This window comes from Leptodactylus fuscus, chromosome 1 (genome assembly GCF_031893055.1).
Source record: "Leptodactylus fuscus isolate aLepFus1 chromosome 1, aLepFus1.hap2, whole genome shotgun sequence".
Taxonomy (NCBI): domain Eukaryota; kingdom Metazoa; phylum Chordata; class Amphibia; order Anura; family Leptodactylidae; genus Leptodactylus; species Leptodactylus fuscus.
This window is the reverse complement of record NC_134265.1, coordinates 107,301,780-107,321,254: the sequence shown is the minus strand read 5'-3', so window position 1 is coordinate 107,321,254 and position 19,475 is coordinate 107,301,780. Positions and strand designations below refer to the sequence as shown.

The window sequence follows — 19,475 nt, the reverse complement described above, 5'->3', positions numbered from 1 at the left end:
ACACACACACACACACACACACACACACACACACACACACACACACACACACACACACACACACACACTACAGTATATACATTTTGTAAGTGTATATATGCCTCTCATATCCTTCAAATAATCATGGTAAAGTACGGGCTGTGCCACCAGATCCGTCATTGCTTGTACAATCATCTTAGATTCATATCACAGGCATCATATCCATAGGGCATGCCTGTCAGACCTCTGGGTCCATCTCCAGAATCATTTTAGCTCCATGATGCCTAGTGCCACAACCATTTCAATGGAAAGGTGTCAGCTAATGGACTGTTCTCTTCAGTCACTTCTGTAGGAGTTCCAAGCAAACTCACCTCTGGAGACAGGTGCAGGCCCCAAAAAGGAGACCCTTATCTAAAATGGGGAGAAAACCCCTTTAATCTACCAATAATTTCCCCTACTGCTCTGCTATTGCAAGGAGTACTTCCCCAGGGGCTACAAAGAAAAGAAGTTGGAAAACTCTGGACTCATGCTATATGTAGCTTGGCACCAGCTGAACACCTTACAGGTCACAGCAGATACCAGGCTTTACTACATCACCATACTGCATAGGGATCATTTTGTAAATACAGATAGTATGCTCATGAAGAGGATACCCCATCATTTTTCCCTCCAGGCAGACAGATCTCGATTCATCAGCATAACAACACATGTACTGTTTGGATAAGAAGTAAAAAGCAACTGCCTTGAATTTATTACAAAGAGGTCATATATCTGGAAGAGCTGCCTCAAATAGCACTTCTCCAGTATTTACTCTAACAAACAGAAATGAACAGATTAAAATAATCAGGTCACATTGGAGCAAATCCAGGGGTGGAATTTACATTCATTATCAGACGTCTCCTTAACAACCACTCTGCAGCAGTAAGTAGGGACAGATTCTTAGTTGTAAGCAGTGTTTGCCCTTCTCATTAATTCTAGCTTTTATCACACAAAATATGCTTAACTTCATTAATAAGATTGTAGCTAAAACCCTGGAAAAAGTCTGCATAACCTTCCTTTTCCAATGGTTAGTAAGTTCGGCTACTATTCACACTTCCTTCACAAGACTTCTATAATACAATGGAGTGACCACTGTCGTGAGTGTCACTCACAATGTTGTATGTGCCTGCCGATTGAGTCCACCAATGGGTTTATATGACAAAATGAAGTCTCCATATTACTATAAGTACACAAGCACTATGCCCGCCTGGTGCACCCTCTAATCATGAGCTGCTTATTAGAATACTGGCATGATGCCCGCTGTCCACTGCTTGCATCTATCTGTTGCCGGAACTGAACAGAAAAACTCACATCAATAGGTTGAACAAAATTTATGAATTACTGGGTGTAATTTGTGCTAATATGTATGTAAGAGATGTGTACTGGGCATCAATTATATCACAAAAGACAAAAAATAAAGATTGGCACAGCCATCAATATTTCCCTCATGTACACTGATCATAGAAGGCACACTGAAGTCACCACTTACAAAAACAGAAATTTTTAATACAGTAAAGCATATAATTTGTATCAGAGAATAAACCATCCTGAAAGGAAGCAAGCTGCACATCAGCACTATACTATATTATACTATACTATATTATACTATACTATACTATACTATACTATACTATACATCTCCAGTACTTGTTAACTTAAGAACTTGGAAATTCTTCGCTTTTGCAACTGACCTGAATTTTATGATATAAGAAAAACAAAAAATCTTATTATACCTACAAAGGTAGATGTACAGTGTATATGAAGAATCCGATAACACAAATGAGGAGATGCAACAGAAATATAAAGCTACATACTCAGGACCATACTGTAGGAAGGTATATTTATGAAAACTGTACCATAGGAAACAAAACTGTACTCAACCAGCCATATTAGTAGAGATCCAGAACTGCTAAACAGTTTCATTCAATTACTTTGTTGCATTCATTTATTTTTAATTGACAACGTATCTAATGTTAAGATGTCAGGTATGTAAACATGACGCTCAGGAGCGGAGCAGGCCAACAGCCATGGGGTCTCTGCTGGTTTACAGCCTGTGATCAGATACTACTATGATCGCAGGCACTTCATCCTTCAGATGCTGTGGGGGGTTATGTCTACATGTTCAGGTATGTAAGAATAACTAATAAAGCCTTGGCTGGTGATCAATCCCAGACCATAAAGTACCTAAATAATATGCATAGAGAGTCTACTGGGATGACTGAAATAGTTGGGGGATGAACAGTTAGGCTGTCGTCATCCACATTGCTCGTATTGTAAGGGTAGGGGTTTTGTGGGTGGAAAATATACAGTGCATTAAAGAGGCTCTATCATTACACTTTGACCATTTGAGATAATCATATGCCTGAATAGCCTTTAAAAAGGCTATTCAGGTGCTGCTAATTGTTTTTTCAAAGCCCCCCCCCCCTGTTTTTATGATTTACCGGTAACATGGATATGCTAATGAGTCCCTCCGTGCACCCTGAGCGTTCTGTGCACCCCCAAGTGTTATACTTTCCTCATGCCCACCTCTATTGCTTAGGGTCAGCACTCCCTTCGGAGCTACTGCATATGCTCTATTCTCTGCAGTAGAGAATTGAAATCTTGGGCATGTACAGTAGCTCCAAAGGGAGCGCTGACCCTGCTGCTTCTGCTGGACCTTTAGAAAATCGCCTACCTACGCAACACAGAAAGATGGGAGGTTCTCAGGACTCTTTGCTGGAAATGAGCAGCTCTGGAACTGGTTGGGCACAAAAACAAGGAGCTGGAGCTTACTCAAATCTTACACTCGGGCATGCTACTGCGCATGCCCAAGATTTCAATTCCCTACCACTGAGAATACAGACGCTGGAGATGGTTACTCGCAGGAAGGAGTAGGACGACCTAGAGCACAAGCAATAGAGGTGGGCCTGAGGAAGGTATGACGCTGGGGGGGGGGGGGGGGGGGTTGCACGGAGGGACTCATTAGCATATCTGTTTTACTGGTAAATCACAAAAATGAGGTGGGGTGGTGTCTTTGAAAGACGATTAGCAGCACCTGAGTAGCCTAATCAGGCATGTGATTATCTCAAATGGTCAAAATCTAATGATAGAGCCCCTTTAAAGTAACAGAAATTATGTGTCATTGCATTTGCAATTTTGTTTAGTAATGTTCAACTTTTGCATTTGAATTAGTCGGCACTATTTGTTTTCCTTTAAAGGGAACCTACAAGGGAGTCTGGTTTTACCCACTTTACGTATTGGGGCCCCTACACACGGACTTTACGCTCCGTGTATTCTGTCTACGCGCTGTGTATTCTGTACATTTTACACGTGTAAAAATTCTGTGTGAAAGCTCCCTACACGTGTGTTATGCTGCGCTCATTCTGAACGTAAAAACACGTTCAGAATGAGCGCGTAAAACGCAGCTCCCATTGACTTGAATGGGAGCCGGCATACGTGCGCTCCCCAATGAAATCAATGGGAGGCTTTTTTCCCTATTGCTTTCAATGGATTACGCGTGTTATATGCGCGCGCAAAAAGACACACGTTAAAAAAAAAAAGCCATTGAACTCAATGGCTTACTACATTTTACACGTGTATTTTTACACGTGTAAAATGTAGCAAAATGCGCAAAGCGTTACTTGTGAAGGCACCTGTAAAATACCCGTGTAAAATGTAGTTAGCCATTGAGTTCAATGGCATGTTCGTATAACGCGCGTCTCTTTGCACGCATGCAAACGCGCGCACAAAAAGATGCGCGTTATACGAAAAAGCCATTGAACTCAATGGCTAACTACATGTTACACAGGTAGTTTTACACGTGTAAAATGTACAGAGTACACAGCGCGTAGACAGAATACACGTGAACTCTGTATGAAGGGGCCCTTAGAGATTAAATATTGTAACAAGAATAAAACAAAATCTGCATGTATCAATGACATCTTCACGTTTATCAGCCTAAAAGATATACAACTGACCGACTGAGAAATTAGGTAGGAAAAATCCCAAAAATTGCCAAAGAATATCATTAAATATTTACCAACAAAAGCAACAGATGCCTCAGAGACATTTAGATAAAGCCAGGCAGGCATTCTCAGGCAATGCTCTGACAGGTACAAATCCTCAGAAGATAAGATAGCAAAAATCATCATTACACAAAGAAATCATAAGGATCAAAGATTTCACAGTTTACAACCGAAAGAGGTTAAATAAAAGGATTAACATGAAGGGCTCTCCAGTCTGCTGGCCAGAATCCCAATCATCATGTGCAGGATTGTGTCTATACCAATTTCAGATTGTTTCTAATATTGTTACACTGTCACAGTCTTAGGGTTATTACACAAGATGTTGTTGGCAATTACCGGGAAGAAGGCGCATTCCTAGTAATCAGCTTGTCTCATGGCGCAGCGCTTGCTTGTTCATTGGGTGATCGGTTGCTTTTGGCAGAACGAAAAAAAAAGAAAAAGCAGCACATAGCCCTCTGTAATGAGCCCGCAATGTAAGTACATGCCAAGGGAAAATTGCTTTAGAATATTCTCTGCATCAGCCTGTGTAATAGGCCGATGCCGAACAAGTGCTGAGCGTCATGTTTCGTACAGATAAGCACCAAAAAAATTCTTCTCTAATAGGACCCTTAGATTTAAAGGGATGGCTTCTAATCTTCTTAATGTATGGGTCTTTAGATAAGATTCCAAGTAGCCATATCTAATATACAGACACATATTTCTGAGCCTTTTTTGTGGTCTCCCCCCAAAAAATCCTTTAAAGAGGACCTTTCACCACTTTTGGGCACAGGCAGTTCTATATACTGCCAGAAAGCTGACAGTGCGCTGAATTCAGAGCACTGTCGGCTTTCCCGATCTGTGCCCGGTGTGAAGAGCTTACGGCCCGGTACCGTAGCTCTTCTATGGTCAGAAGGGCGTTTCTGACCATTAGCCAGGAACGTCCTTCTGCCTCGCGGCGCCAATCGCGCTGTGCTGTGGAGCGGGGAGGAACGCCCCCTCCCTCTGCTCGCACAGCTTGTCCGTAGACGAGCATTATCAGGAGAGGGAGGGGGCGTTCCTCCCGGCTCCACAGCACAGCGCGATAGGCGCCGCGAGGCAGAAGGACGTTCCTGGCTAATGGTCAGAAACGCCCTTCTGACTGTAAAGCGCTACGGTACCGGGACCGATAGCGCTTTACACCGGGCACGGATCGGGAAAGCCGACAGTGCGCTGAATTCAGCGCACTGTCAGCTTTCTGGCAGTATATAACACTGCCTGTGCCCAGATATGGTGAAAGGTCCTCTTTAAGGTGTCACGGCCAGAAACGCTGCGATTTGCCCGTGGTGGAAATGCTGTGGGAAAAATCACGGAATTGTACAGTACATGTAAAGTGTATGGGATGCCCACTTTGTGAGGACACGCTGCGATTTCCAAAACTGGCGCAGTTTTGGAAATTGCAGCATGTCAATTATATCTACGGAAACGCCAGTGACTTTCCCGTAGATATAATGGTAACAGAAAGTCCGCGGAGGAAAACTCTGTGAACTTTCTGTTCAAAGCGCTGTGGGAAGAACCGCTATGTGTTCCCGCCGCAGTAGTTCCCACAGCGATTTAGCGCTGTGTATCGTCCCGTGGGGCCTTAGCCTAAAAAGCCAACGCCCCATGTAGCGATAATGCAGCGTTTTCCAGAATCTGCAAAGTGAATGGGATTCTGACTAATCCCATTCACACATTGCAAAAAAAAAAAAACAGTAAAGAGGTAAAAGTGGAGAGAAGAGCTGAGTTATCAAAAAAGCTTGTGTTTTAGAATATCATAGCATGTCAATTATACCTGTGGTAAAGCTGGTGGATTCCCTATAGGTATAAGGCCCGTTCACACGGGGCGCAGATGGCAACATGCCGCTCACGGAAAAGAGAGTGCTAGCGGTCTACATAGACAGCTATTGTGAGGGGGTGGATTATCACGTGGATTCTGCGTCAAAATCCTCCCCCTCTTGCCCCGTGTGAACGGGGCCTAATAGAGGCAGAAAGGTTTCCTCTGTAGACATTCTTTGAAAAATGCTGCGGAAAAAAATGCAATGCTTTCCCATTGCAGTTTTTCCTGCAGTTTTTGTTTTTTCAGCAATTCACTATGTGGAGCCTTCACCTAATGGTAGGAAGACAAAGATTCTCACAAAAATATATTAATTAAAAGTAATGGCCTCAAACTTAAACGTCACGACAATTTGTCTCTGTACATGCACACAATGAAAAGCAGACAAAAATGCAAAGTCACTCATTTACAGCAGGTTTAAAGAATTTCATAAATGTACCAAAACAAACTAAATACCTTAAGCAGCCAGAAGTGTTTTTAAAGACTGTTGTCCATTCAGCATCTCGGGGCTTGGAGTCCTCATTTGGTTCGTTCTCCCAGCCAGAGTGAGGTATAATGACCTCATTGGTAAGAGTCTGAAGCCCATGGTTGATAATCACCATCTTTAAGGGTTCATATGAGGACAGGTTCCACAGGGTTCCTTTGGAAAAAATGTAACAGAGACGCTGCTGAGATGCACAGCCAGACACAGTGAATTATTTACACGACACAACAATAACCATGTGGCATTTCTATCATTTACGTTGAACATTACTCTTCTGAGGCCGAGGCCCCATGTAGCGTAAACCTGCAAAGTAGATGGGACTCTGGATAATCCCATCCAAAAATATCCAGAGAGGACATGCTGCGATTTCAAAAAGCGTCATGGTTTTGAAACTCGCAGCGCGTCAATTTATACCTATGGAAGTGCTGGGGTTTTCCAATAGGTATAATTGAAGCAGAAAGTCCACAGAAGAAAACTCTGAAAACTTTCTGTGAAATGCGGTACGAGAAAAGACGCAATGCGTTTCCGCTGCATTTTTTCGACGGCCTGCTATGTAGGGCCTTACCCTGAATGAGTTTTTGTGCTAATTTTGTCACAGAATCATATTGAGTGTATGTCACCAGCAATACAATGTACCAGACAACGTATATTCTCTCTCTCAATAACCAATAACTTTAAATTGTGCCACAAAATGAAGAAAGTAGCCTACACTCTAAAAAAGCAAACACACACATGCACAATTGGATGTATAGTATGCAAGTGAGTGTCACAATCCACCATATATATGCAGAAAATACTCTTCTATAAAAGGGATAATAAACTATCCATCTAATTAAAGAAGCCATCTTATCTGTAATTTAACGTCCACACTAAAAGGCAACAGTAAAAGGCCATCTGCTGGCCGTCATGTGATCGGGGGAGATCAATACGGCAGCTGCTCATTTAACCATTTATCATAATTTGAGATCATAAATGCTGACTTGCATTATTAAGATTTACAAACCCCTCTGTAACAGAAGCGCTCAGTACCCTGTTCGGATTGTACAGGATCAGGGAATCGATGTAATCATTAAAGTACACAGATTAAAATGACGTCTCAATTTGTTATCATGCAGGCCAGATACAACCCTCATCTCGTGTCTCCCAAACCCTCACCTCGTGTCTCCTTTATTATGTATCTGATCAGCAATACATCCTGCAGCCACATCACTGACACACACTGGATTTATTGCATTACAGGGTCTGTATAGTCTCCATTTAGCTACACACAAATCTTAATGTTCAGCAAAAACAGTCATGGCATGATCAAGTATATATCCTTCTAAATATCAGGCTGAAGCTATAGGTGCAATATTATTTTATATCTTTCACTGCACCACTAACATTTCCAGCAATCCTCCACTTACAATAAGACAACTCTGTACCTACAACCTCTAATAGTAGCTCAATGTCCCATACTGATCACTCAGGGGTTTGTCTCTCTATTGGGAATGCTTAACCTCTTCTTGACGCAGCCATTTTTTTTTATTTTTGTTTTTTACTCCCCGCTTTCCAAAAGCCACATTTTTTTTCATTTTTCTGTTCACAGAGCCATATGAGGGCTTATTTATTTGCAAGAAAAATTGTACTTTTTATGGCTTGAGGGGCGTTAATGCCCACTATTAGTGTGGGCACTGATCATGGGCATTGCCATTAGGTTTCCATTGTATAATACAGTGGAGGTGTTGCGGCCACTTAGCTTCTGATTGACTGCCATATTTAAAGGGAGCCTGTCAGCAGTAAAATTGGCTGCTTCTACACTGTCCAAAGATGTCTCTCTTATTCTGCACTGCAGCTCCATTTTCATGAAAATGAGAGTTAAATTCTTATTTAGCTGAAAAGTGCTTTAGGGCGTTTCGGCTCCTGCTGGGGCTTTGCTTTCCACTCTAGATGACCATTGCTAACTGTGGACAAAGTTGGAGATGTCACTCAAATAATGTGGGGTGGGGGCAGAGCTAGGCAGCAGTTAGGGCTGATTATCCAAAAGTAGAGAGAAGCCCCAGCAGGAGAAGGTTCGACCCAAACGCCCTTTTCAGCTAAATACCTGGACCATAATACAGAAAGTATATTGGAAAATTGTAGAACTTATCATAGGAACAGTCACAAGTCTCTCCATATTGGTCTGACACTGGACAACCCCTATAAATGGCGCAGGTTTTAATCAGTTTTTCTGTAACCCAATGCAGATATGAACGTAGTTTTAGTGTACACATCAAATTATAGCAATGTTAAAGAGTTTGATGTTTTCTATAGTCTTTTTTTTTTTGTAAGTGCAGCAGATTCTAGACACGGCATATTTTCTGTATTGGCTTCTGTATAGGATGTCCATAGTGTTCAATACGTTGTTTAGCTGAACAAAATGTATATCACATACATAGATAAATATATAAAATACACACAAATATCGACCTCACGTTTTGTATTCCATGCCTGTTTCCAGCAATGAATACAAATACAGAGGCACTGGGTGCTTGACAATAACATACTGAAGAATGAAACAATGTTAAAAAGAGGAAAAGGCAGAGCGCTGTTTGTTTTCTTAAGTGTCTGGGAGGGATGCTTGCCATTTTTCACCCAGACTCCTGGGCCCTCCCTAAGAAATTACAGACTGGTGTTTTAACTTTAGTATATAATAGCAAGCCAGGGATGTCAGATGCTTGCCAGATATCTGAATGTGTTAGGTGACAGCCATTCAAAGACTGCAGCTGCCAAAGAATGATATGGCCAGTCACGCTAAACATGCCTGGATGGAAAAGTGACACCATAAAGAAAAGCAAATTTATCATGCAGAACCCATCTTCAGTAAATATACAGTGGATGAAATGGGAGCACATCATCCTGATGCCATATAGGGGTAGGTTCACACTAATATTATTAGGTGAGCTCATCGCTGATAGAATGAGGACAAAGGACAATAACCATAGAATGCAGACAGAACCACCTCCGTCTGGTGTTCATTAGCATTCACTATAAAAAAAAAATAATAATAATAAAAAATACGAAGGAAGTTTTAATATGTGAAGTTTTTTTTTTTACTTTCCTTACAGAAGAGGTGAGTACAGACACAGACAGAGGGGGCTCTGTGTGTGTCCATCCATTACTCTTATCAGTCATAGGATCAGAGCAACAAACTTAAAATACGTAAAGTATGATCAATTATCAAAATTCTGTAGCATGGCATATAAATGTGAGCATGGCATGTAAAAAATAATTCATTAATCAAAATAATCGTTCATTTATTGTAAGCTAGGTACCATGTCCAGTTAATCATGATTCTGATTTGGGTTATAATCACCCAGCCCTAGGTCTGAATGGCAAAAGCAGTGCTCAAGGGAGGTGAAGGCCCGCCCCCAGTGCACCAATTTTCTAATTTGCATAAGACATCAAGCTTATCACAAAAGTAACAAAGGTATGTTTATCACTGTAATGTGCTATGTAACATGTTGATGAGTGATATATAATTGGAGTTGTAGACTTCCTTAGAGACATTGATCTCTCATCATTTTCTAAGCCTCCAGTGAGAAAATATACTACCGAAAAGCTACTCACTTTCATGACTTTCTCCACACCACTACCTGTGAGCATACCCTAAGCTCTCATGAACATGGTCACATTACAGCTCTTTGCAGCCCCTGAATTGTCTAGAGCGTTAATATATGGAAGCTCATAGACATCGAGCAGGATTTTGCTTTTAGTGGGAAATCTCTCTGTAATGTGGCATAGAGAGCACCATTAGGAGCAAACAACATGTGTATGCATCTCTATAAGACCACACTACATGCCGCTGTACAGTCTCCTCCACAGTCCTAACATGCTTTAATGCACAGAACCCCTTTTATCCTGTAGTTTATAAAGTAAACTAGCTGGTACCCGCGACTTCGTCTACGGTGATTGTAGCAGTGGGTATATACAGGCGTGGGTAAGGTTTTCGTAGTGTTTATAAGGTATGGGATATGAAATGTAACTTTGTATCTTGTTGTTGCTGTAATTCAGAGAATACGTGAGACTTTTGTGTTGAAGTTATTTTGTATTTCAGCTGCTATATATATGGTGTTGTGAGAAACTTTACATAGTGACTTTGGGACAGAGGTATTTGAAGTTAACCCTTTCCCGCCGATGGCATTTTTTGATTTTCGTTTTTGACTCCCCTCCTTCTAAACCCCATAACTTTTTTATTTCTCCGCTCCCAGAGCCATATGAGGTCTTAATTTTTGCGGGACAATTTTTTCTTCATGATGCCACCATTAATTATTCTATATAATGTACTGGGAAGCAGGGAAAAAATTCAAAATGGGGTGGATTTCAAGAAAAAATGCATTTCTGCGACTTTCTTACGGGCTTTGGTTTTACGGCGTTCACTGTGCAACCAAAATGACATGTCCCCTGTATTCTGTGTTTCGTTACGATTCCGGGGATACCAAATTTATATGGTTTTAGTTACATTTTGACCCCTTAAAAACAAATCCAAAACTGTTAAAAAATTTTTTTTTGAAAAGTCGCCATATTCCGACAGCCGTAACTTTTTTATACGTCCGTGTACGGGGATGTATAGGGCGTCTTTTTTTGTGGGGTTGGGTGTACTTTGTAGTTCTACCATCTTCAGGAAATGTTATTGCTTTGATCACTTTTTATTCAAATTTTTATCAGAATCAAAACAGTGAAAAAACGGCGGTTTGGCACTTTTGACCATTTTTCCCACTACGGCGTTTACCGAACAGGAAAAATATTTGTATAGCTTTGTAGAGCGGGCGATTTTGGACGCGGGGATACCTAACATGTATGTGTTTCACAGTTTTAACTACTTTTATATGTGTTCTAGGGAAAGGGGGGTGATTTGAATTTTTAATCCTTTTTTTTTTGTTTTTAATATTTTTTTTTTACTTTTTTTTAAACTTTTTTTTTTGCATTTATTAGACCGCCTAGGGGTATTGACATGGGTTGGCGGTGTCGCGGATTGTCAGAGCGGTGGGGGTCGGCAAACATGGCTGCTCCGGAGCGTTAAAGAGAACCTCCTGGAGTATCGTTAAGGTGAGGGGCAAAGTGGTAAAGTATATGTATATGAGATTGTGTGGGATTAGGGGCGAGGCTGCAGAGGGCAATATGAATTTTGTGGCTTGCTATGGTCCAAAGTGTGTGAGATTGCAGAGATGGTGATGTGAGTTTGGGGTTTGTGGGGGTCCGTATGTGCGCTATTGTGACGAAAAGTAGCCTATTGCACAATGGGGTGTATTAACTATGTTTGTGGAAAATTTCAGCCAAATCGGTCGAGCGGGTTTTGCGTGATTGACTAACAAACATCCGAACACACAAACCCACAAACATCCAAACTCACAAACTTTCACATTTATAATATTAATAGGATATCATTAGAATCCTCCGATAGTAACAATTTCAGAGAGATCACATAAGCTACAGTACTGTTAATTTTTTTTTCGACAGGTGTGGAAAATACGCAGGAATTTAGAACGCTTTCAATAACAGAAGTGTTAAAGGGGATGTCCCATCACAAGGATCCTATCTATACTGCTTGTTAATGTGGATGTAAGACTTTTCCTAAATACATTGCTTCAGCAAAATTGCTTTGTTTGTCCACTATCTTACTTTATTCATTTTTTTTTTTACACATCCCTTGACTTATCTGGTCATAAGTCAAGTGATGTATCTGCTGCTCTGAGGGGGGAGCTCAGAGCGAGCCTGGAGGGGAAGGGGGGTGTTTAACCTTTGGGGGAAGGGGCAGCCAATACAGACTTCATGCAGGAGCATAGCGATCTTGCAGGCACCTTTGCCGGCGTCTAGCACTCCCCGGCATCCGCCTCTCTATTACTGTGGATGCCGGGTCTGTATTCACATATGCAAAGCCAGCGGTGAGATAGATAGATCATAGATGGTGAGGCTAGTCTAGCCTTCACAATGCGAATACAGACCCGGCATCCGCTGTAATAGAGAGAGGCGGATGCCGGGTCTGTATTCGCATTGTGAAGGCTAGACTGGTCTATGAGCGTGCACGCAGGGCCAGCGGCATCTCGCCGCTTGGCTTTGCATATGTAACCCCGCCCACCAATGACGCAACAAAGCAGGAAGACAGAAGATTTTACAGCAACAAAGACTGGTGAGTATGCGACGTGGGACAACCCCTTTAATACTTAAATTTTGTTAAATGACAAAAATAAAAAGTGAATAAACTAAAGAGAAATCTCCGAAAGGAGCTTGTTCCCAACATCTCTGAGAACCTCAGCTCTTCTGTTCATGTAATCCCAGACAGTCTCAATGATGTTGAGGTTAGGGCCCTGTGTGGACTTTATTACTTGTATCACTTTCAGGATTCCTCTACCAAAGTGTGGCCACACCAAATATTGATTTAATTTAGTTTTCTCCTTAGTTCATTAACTTGATTTTAAACAATTAAGAAAATGTAAACCTTTGCAGCATTTTCCCTACACCTGCCTAAAAACTTTTTCACAGTACTGTATATCTAGGTGAAGTACAGACCTGAAATGACACACCGACCAACCACAATCTTTTTCAGCCACCAATAGCATTGTAACAAATCTCTACTCTTAACATATGATGATGATCATTCACCATTTTATCCTCATATTTCTAACAAAAGATTTATGACCTTATCTCTACAGTCCAGTTTTTACCAAGTTATTTAAGGTAAAGAGTGAGGGGTATACGCTACAATGGCTTGAACTATGAGCAGTCATTACACATACCTGTTATGAGCTCTCTCACTTCCATGTCATTTGTCTTCCTTAGAAGTCGTATTAAAGCAGGAATACCATCGCAGTTCTTAATAGACACTTTATTTTCATTATCTTTTCCATACGAAATGTTACGGAGGGCTCCGCAGGCTTTTCTGTGGACTTCAGGCTTTGGGTGGTCTAATAAACCCACGAGGATGGGAATGCCTTTGAGATGTCTTACCTCTTTCTTGATTTTATCATTTTCATAACACAAGTGCTGCAAATAAGCAGCTGCATTGGACTTAACTGGGTCAATAGGATGATTAAGCATTGCAATGACCTCAGGAAGGTCAGGATCTCTCCATCGTGGATCTTTGCGGATGCTGTCAATGGAAGGCGAGCGCTTTCCCAATCGGTCTATGCTGGCAAGGCTTCCTCTCTCAGGCTGAGCCAGTGGTGCGGCATACCCACTATGAAGGTAAGGGATTCTCTCCTCAATCAGTTCTGACTCCAGGGGGTCATCGTAAGCCCTGAGAAAGTCAGAAAACATACATATATAAATATATTTCTACATGACATGCTACGCTATATCATTTTAACATTTATTATAATGTTAAAATGAGCATTTTTATGCAACCTGAAAACGTAGATGATCCTGTCAACTTGATAAATGCACATACAGAAATAAGCGTTCTCACATCAGCTCTACTTTGATAGGAAGTTGGGATTGTCTGGGCATATATAGACAGCTGGGGTGAACAGTTAACATGGTTGGGGCATAAACCATCCATTTGATAAAGATGTAAGGTAAATTGTACAATATAATGAAGAGTGTCATAGATAAGATAAAGACACATCCAATATGAAATGATTCAGAGCAAATTATTCAGAAAAACTTGGTAAAGTCAGCCATACATAGTTAATGAAATGTTCATTGTGTAGCATTTCTATATATGCATGTGTACAAAACCAGAATTATCAACATGCTTTAAAAGCATTTCTGGGCATTTCAGCCATGTACTATTATGCCTGAAGACATCTTGCTATCACAAGACTGAGCTGAAGAAGAGATGCAATGTCTCAAGTACAATAATCATTACAGGAGATTTTACAGAATATCCTGACCCCAAAAATGTTTCCCATTAATCTTAGACTGTCAGAGCAGCAGTGAGACCACACACTGCCCAAGGACCTTCTGCTGACAACTACTAAGGTACCCTACAAGGTGATGAATAGATCTGTAAGACATTCTACTAACAAAAAAAAAATTCCCATGAGCCTCGCTGTTCTTTGCTTAGATGGAATCATGTGTGGTGTATTTTTTTCCCAATATTCCAAGAGGCACAAAGTTCTAGCTGGGTGTGACTCAGATGATGTGTAGTAAAAGGTCTCTCTCGTATCATCCAGCACAAAAAAGAAGCTGCTGATATCAGCTGATTCCTGTAAAGCCAAAAACAGCTTGATCAGAATAAACGCTACACAATGCCAGCCGCTGGGCTGAAAGCTTCACCAACTGAAACCCCTAAATGTCTGTCCATTGGGCAGATGGCAGAAAAACATTTGCTCATCTGTCATGTAAAGAGCTGGATGCTAAGATGTACACACACAAAGTCATGGTGCATGGTAGTTGTAATTATGATTTAGGGTCTTGTGCACATAGGTGTACCTTTTGTATGGGGTCATTAAAGGGCACTCATTGGGGTGTGTGGAATTTCACAATACCATTAATTTCCTAAGCATTTTATCCTTTGTATTCCAATGAGAACTACATGCTAGAGCTTAAATTTCCCTTTCAACAAACTTTGCTCCAATCAAAAGTACAGTGTGTGTATGGGGAATAACACTATATTTACTGAGGTCAAGCAGGTGAGGAGGAGAGCGAGACTGGGGGGTCCTAATAATAGCTGTGGGGCATCAGTGATGGGGATCTTATCTTATGCTTATCCTAGGTGATGATGCTCATTGGTGGGACAACACTGTAAACACAATAGAGCAGTTTAAGGCAAGTTCGACACCATTGCTCATATGCCTTGCACCAGAAGAGCGTGTATCTCCTCAAGACTCATGCATACCCACCGAGGGGCCATGTGCCTAAACTGAAATCCATGCCAGCCTGCAGGTGTCGTACATTTCGGGCACCATGTCATTAAGCTGGTGTAAATGATCATAAATTTTAGGGCAGTGACCCTACCCACGCCATACACTTTGCATGATAAATGCCCCCAATATGCCCATATAGGCATTTTGTACATCAGCTTTAGATCCAGACATCGGTTTCTGTGAACATATCCTTATTATCGCCCTATTACACAATAATTCAGCTAGATTTACAGAAACCCCCCACAATCCCTTTAATTGTTTGCTTTAGATTAGCTACTATTTGGATGAAGCGCTCATTAACATTGACACTGTACAGGATCCTACATCCACAAGGCTGTAATTGGCTGGGAAATGAGTGCCAGAAGATTACAGCAAATGCTTTACATGTTTCTGTGAATTTGTCCTTTCATACACTTCTAGTATACAATCTCCACATCTGCAGCCAAAGTAATCTCAATATACAAAATGAGGACAAATTCTGCTCAAGTCAAGTACTGCCCACGGTGTGAAGCTAAACACTCCTCTACTAGGGAGAAGCAAAGACCAATCCCTGAATCCCATGAAGTGTAAACAGATGTGAGCGGTACTCTTCATGGTATGCTATAACCATGCTTTATGTTATAACTTCTCTCAGTGGGAACTTCTTGTACTTTCACAATTACTGGAAGAATAACAAAGAGCGTTGGAAGAAACATTGCAGTTTTGAGGATAAGACACCCAAGCTGAGATGCAGGAAAATTTCTGAAGTTGAAGAGTTGCATTAGGGTCACTTGACAAAGTAATGCAAGGAATGAATAGTCAGAAACTGGCATTTAATTACCTTTTATATTATATTATATTATATTATCATTTTTTCTTTATAAAAGGTGTTATTTAAGCTTTGAACTTCAATTGTTTTTTACAGTAGTAAAACAAAACAATTGCAGCAGTACAAAAATGAGAATAAACAGGGTCACCATATTTACAGAGGAAAAAAGCAAAAACCGATACCATAAGGAAAAAGGGTATTAGATATTACGGCCATAGTAGACCGCTGTCTTTCACTTCCTGCTCAATGGGAAAATGCTGGGATTGCCTGCTCAGCCAATCATAGCTGAGGCAGATCATCGCTGGGGCATTTCCAGCCTTTTCCTGCCAAGACAGCAGAAGGAAACAGTCAGTACTCAGGCACTGTAGGGACAGCAGAGGCAGGGATGATTGTTTCTTAAAGTTATAATTTCCAAATCATTAAACACAAAACTGTATAATTAATGAAAAGGACATGCCAGTGATTTATTTTACTCATTATATTGTCCCTTCACTAAGAAGAGTTGTCTCCTCACAGTGTCTTTGCTTATCCTGCTTTTACCTTTGTTAATAAGTAACATGATATCAATATGACCTCCTTTTTCTAGCATAGGTTACTGTGCAAACAGGAGGTCTCTCTGCCTCCTGCAAATACTACTGAAAGCTAACGTGTAACCTCAGATTCATCAACGTTCTGCCCCTACCTTGTCTGTGAAAATAGAATAGTATGTAAAACATTGCAATATATCAAAAAATACTAGATAGATAGATAGATAGATAGATAGATAGATAGATAGATAAATAGACTGTGCAACTCCCTGTTGTCTTCAGAGCTTCTGGCTGACATCAGGAATTGCTGATTGGCCCTGAGTGTCACGTGGTGTCGTGAATCCACGTGAAGTCAGACAGTCCCTAACATCAGTCAGAAGGTGAGTAACACCGTTTTCACTATTTCCTCACCTTCCCTGGCCCTCCCACTTATTATACTTTGGGGTCTGAAGTTATCCTGGTTGATGTTAAGTTTAAGTTATTTTTCCATTAATCGCCCAGCCTTAATAAATAGAGTGCTCTTTTGCATCAAAACTGGACATGATTTTTTTTGTGGTTTCAGTTACCTTGGTTTGTGGGGTCTGCTTGTGAGAGGCATACCAGGAAGGACTCTTCTATTCATTGTAGAGTAATCTGGATCTAACTCATAACCTTCATCATCTGCTCCAAGACTACGATTATCATCCTCTAGACCATAAGGTTCAGGCTGGAAACGCTCTGGCTGTGATCGGTTTAGGTCCACACTACTTCCAATTGGCACTTGGGGCTGCGCAATAGGAACATAGTTCTCCCTACGCGTTGGGAGTGTATAACTGCCATCTTCAGGACGATAGCTATTTCCTGGGGTGTAAGCATATCGAGGGCGGTAATTCATTCCACGGGATAGGCTTCCATAGTTGTCTGGCATGTCTCCATATCCTTCATGTGCCATAAAGGGGCGGTATGGGGTCTCATGAGGATCACCATAAGAATCGTTGTAACTGTTGTTGTAAGACCTAGTCAAAGTTGAAGTTGCCTGGGGGGTTATAAACCGCTCCCCATTTTTCATATATCTTCTATCAATAGAATCGGTGTAACCACTGATTGGAGAAGACGCATCAAGAACAGGCAACCCATCTGGGCCAAGTGGCACTTGACGTACGGTTCTTGTGGTCACAGTTTTCACCATTTTTGTAACCTGAAAAAGAGAAATTCAGTCAAATAAAAAGAAAAAAACTGCACATTGTAGACATTGTAGATAATTACATAATTAGTATATGTGAAAAGAATAAATAAAGTATATTCCTCAACTCTATCTACTTAGAAAAGAAAGTTCACAGAAATTAAAACAAAAACAAATCAAAAAGGAAACCCTAATTATCCAAAGATTATACAGAGAAGGCCATTTTATGGACTATAGGAGGTAATATAGGATGAATCGCTTGCTCTGACCCTATCTAGAAGTAAATATATTGTGTGTGAACTGCTGAATGGGTGGCATGTAATAATACAAATTCCAACATATATAGTGTGGCACAGCTGACTATCACAAGGTCTATATTTGCTAACATTTGCTTTTGGAGAAAACTTTCTTGAATTTAATTTAACCATTACTGGTGATCAGACTGGATCAATGTTCAATTTAAAAAAAAAAAAGTTAAAGCAAACCTTTATAATATATGCTTTAAAAAAATTGAAAAAGCATATAAATCAAAGTCAGTTATAGACTGATGCTCCACATCGCGAAAACACAGTATTTTACAGTACCTGCAAAGTGAATGGGATTCTGGCTAATCCCATTAACAGATTGCAGAAAAAAAATCTGCAGTGGAAAAGCTGGGTTTCTAAAGATGCCCATGTTTTTGAAAATCGCATCATGTCACGTTTATCTGCATAAACTTTGGAGTTTACCTCATAGGTATAATGGGGCAGAAAGCCCGCAGAGGAAAACCCTCTGAATGCAATACATACCTTCCAACCGTCCCGATTTCCGTGGGACACTCACGATTTCGGTGTCCTGTCCCGCGGTCCCGGTCGGCAGGAGGTATGTCCCGATTTCAACTCATCGGCATCCTACGGACACTGAATACATAGGCCAGGAGTCCTCAAACTGCGGCCCGCTAAGCACTTCTGTCCGGCCCGCCGACACTGCCGGCAGGCGTGCATTTATAATGAAGCTCCTGGGGAGATCGGGCCAGGCCATGGAACGCACTTCACTTTACCTATTGGAGAGCACCGCTCCCGATGTCTGTGCGACCTGCTCTGCCTCCGGTGTCCGCCTGTGTCCTCCTGCCACATCAATTGTAGGCGATGTAAGAAGGATACAGGAGGCACCGCTCCTTATGTCTGCGTGGCCTGATCTGCCACACGATCACATGAATAATGAATGAGAATGGGCGGAGACAAATTTGCACGCCGCACATTTTGTCCCTCTTTCTACTTTTCAAAAGTCGGGAGGTATGCAATACATTTCTGCCTATGTTCAGTGTATCCTGGATCTCACTTGGGCTTTTCTGAACTAAGTGTACTTCTGTTTGATATTCTACAGTAACTCCTAGTAGAACTACATGTAAATAAATGTAGTAGTAATAATGGATAGGGAAAGGGGGTAGACTGCTCTTTATTGTACATGCCCACAACCGAACAAACAAATGTAAAATGTGCTGCAGCCATTATAGGAATAACAGCAGCAGAAAAACATACAGCACACCATGTATGAAGGCTTATACAGTCACAGAATAGAAAGTCCGACAAGACCCTGCAGTTATTTCAACTTTTCATGAAAACTTATGCACCCTTTTCAAAGCTGAATTTTCTTTGAATCGTCACTAGTTGTGATGTTGTTTTTTTGGCACTCACCACCAAATGCACTTCTATAAAGTCCAGGAAGCAGCTATCTTTGATGCTAAATTCGACCCCACACATTACATACTGCAAGCAATTTATTTGGTAGAACATTTCACAATTCCCCTCACTTTTTAATACAGAAACCTTAAAGG

The 19,475-nt window shown here is 41.1% G+C and overlaps 1 protein-coding gene across 2 annotated transcripts in view; it reads right to left on the bottom strand.

Annotated features, from left to right (window-relative positions):
• The window catches only part of ARVCF (ARVCF delta catenin family member), a 531,145-nt gene that overhangs the window by 52,343 nt on the left and 459,327 nt on the right, over window positions 1-19,475 (bottom strand). For both annotated transcript variants that reach the window (XM_075275546.1, XM_075275554.1), the window contains 3 exons: window positions 17,064-17,674; window positions 13,093-13,592; window positions 6,310-6,493 (listed from right to left, as the gene is read on the bottom strand). In XM_075275546.1, coding sequence (XP_075131647.1) covers window positions 6,310-6,493; window positions 13,093-13,592; window positions 17,064-17,674 — 1,295 coding nt within the window. The remainder of the gene's footprint in view (window positions 1-6,309; window positions 6,494-13,092; window positions 13,593-17,063; window positions 17,675-19,475) is intronic.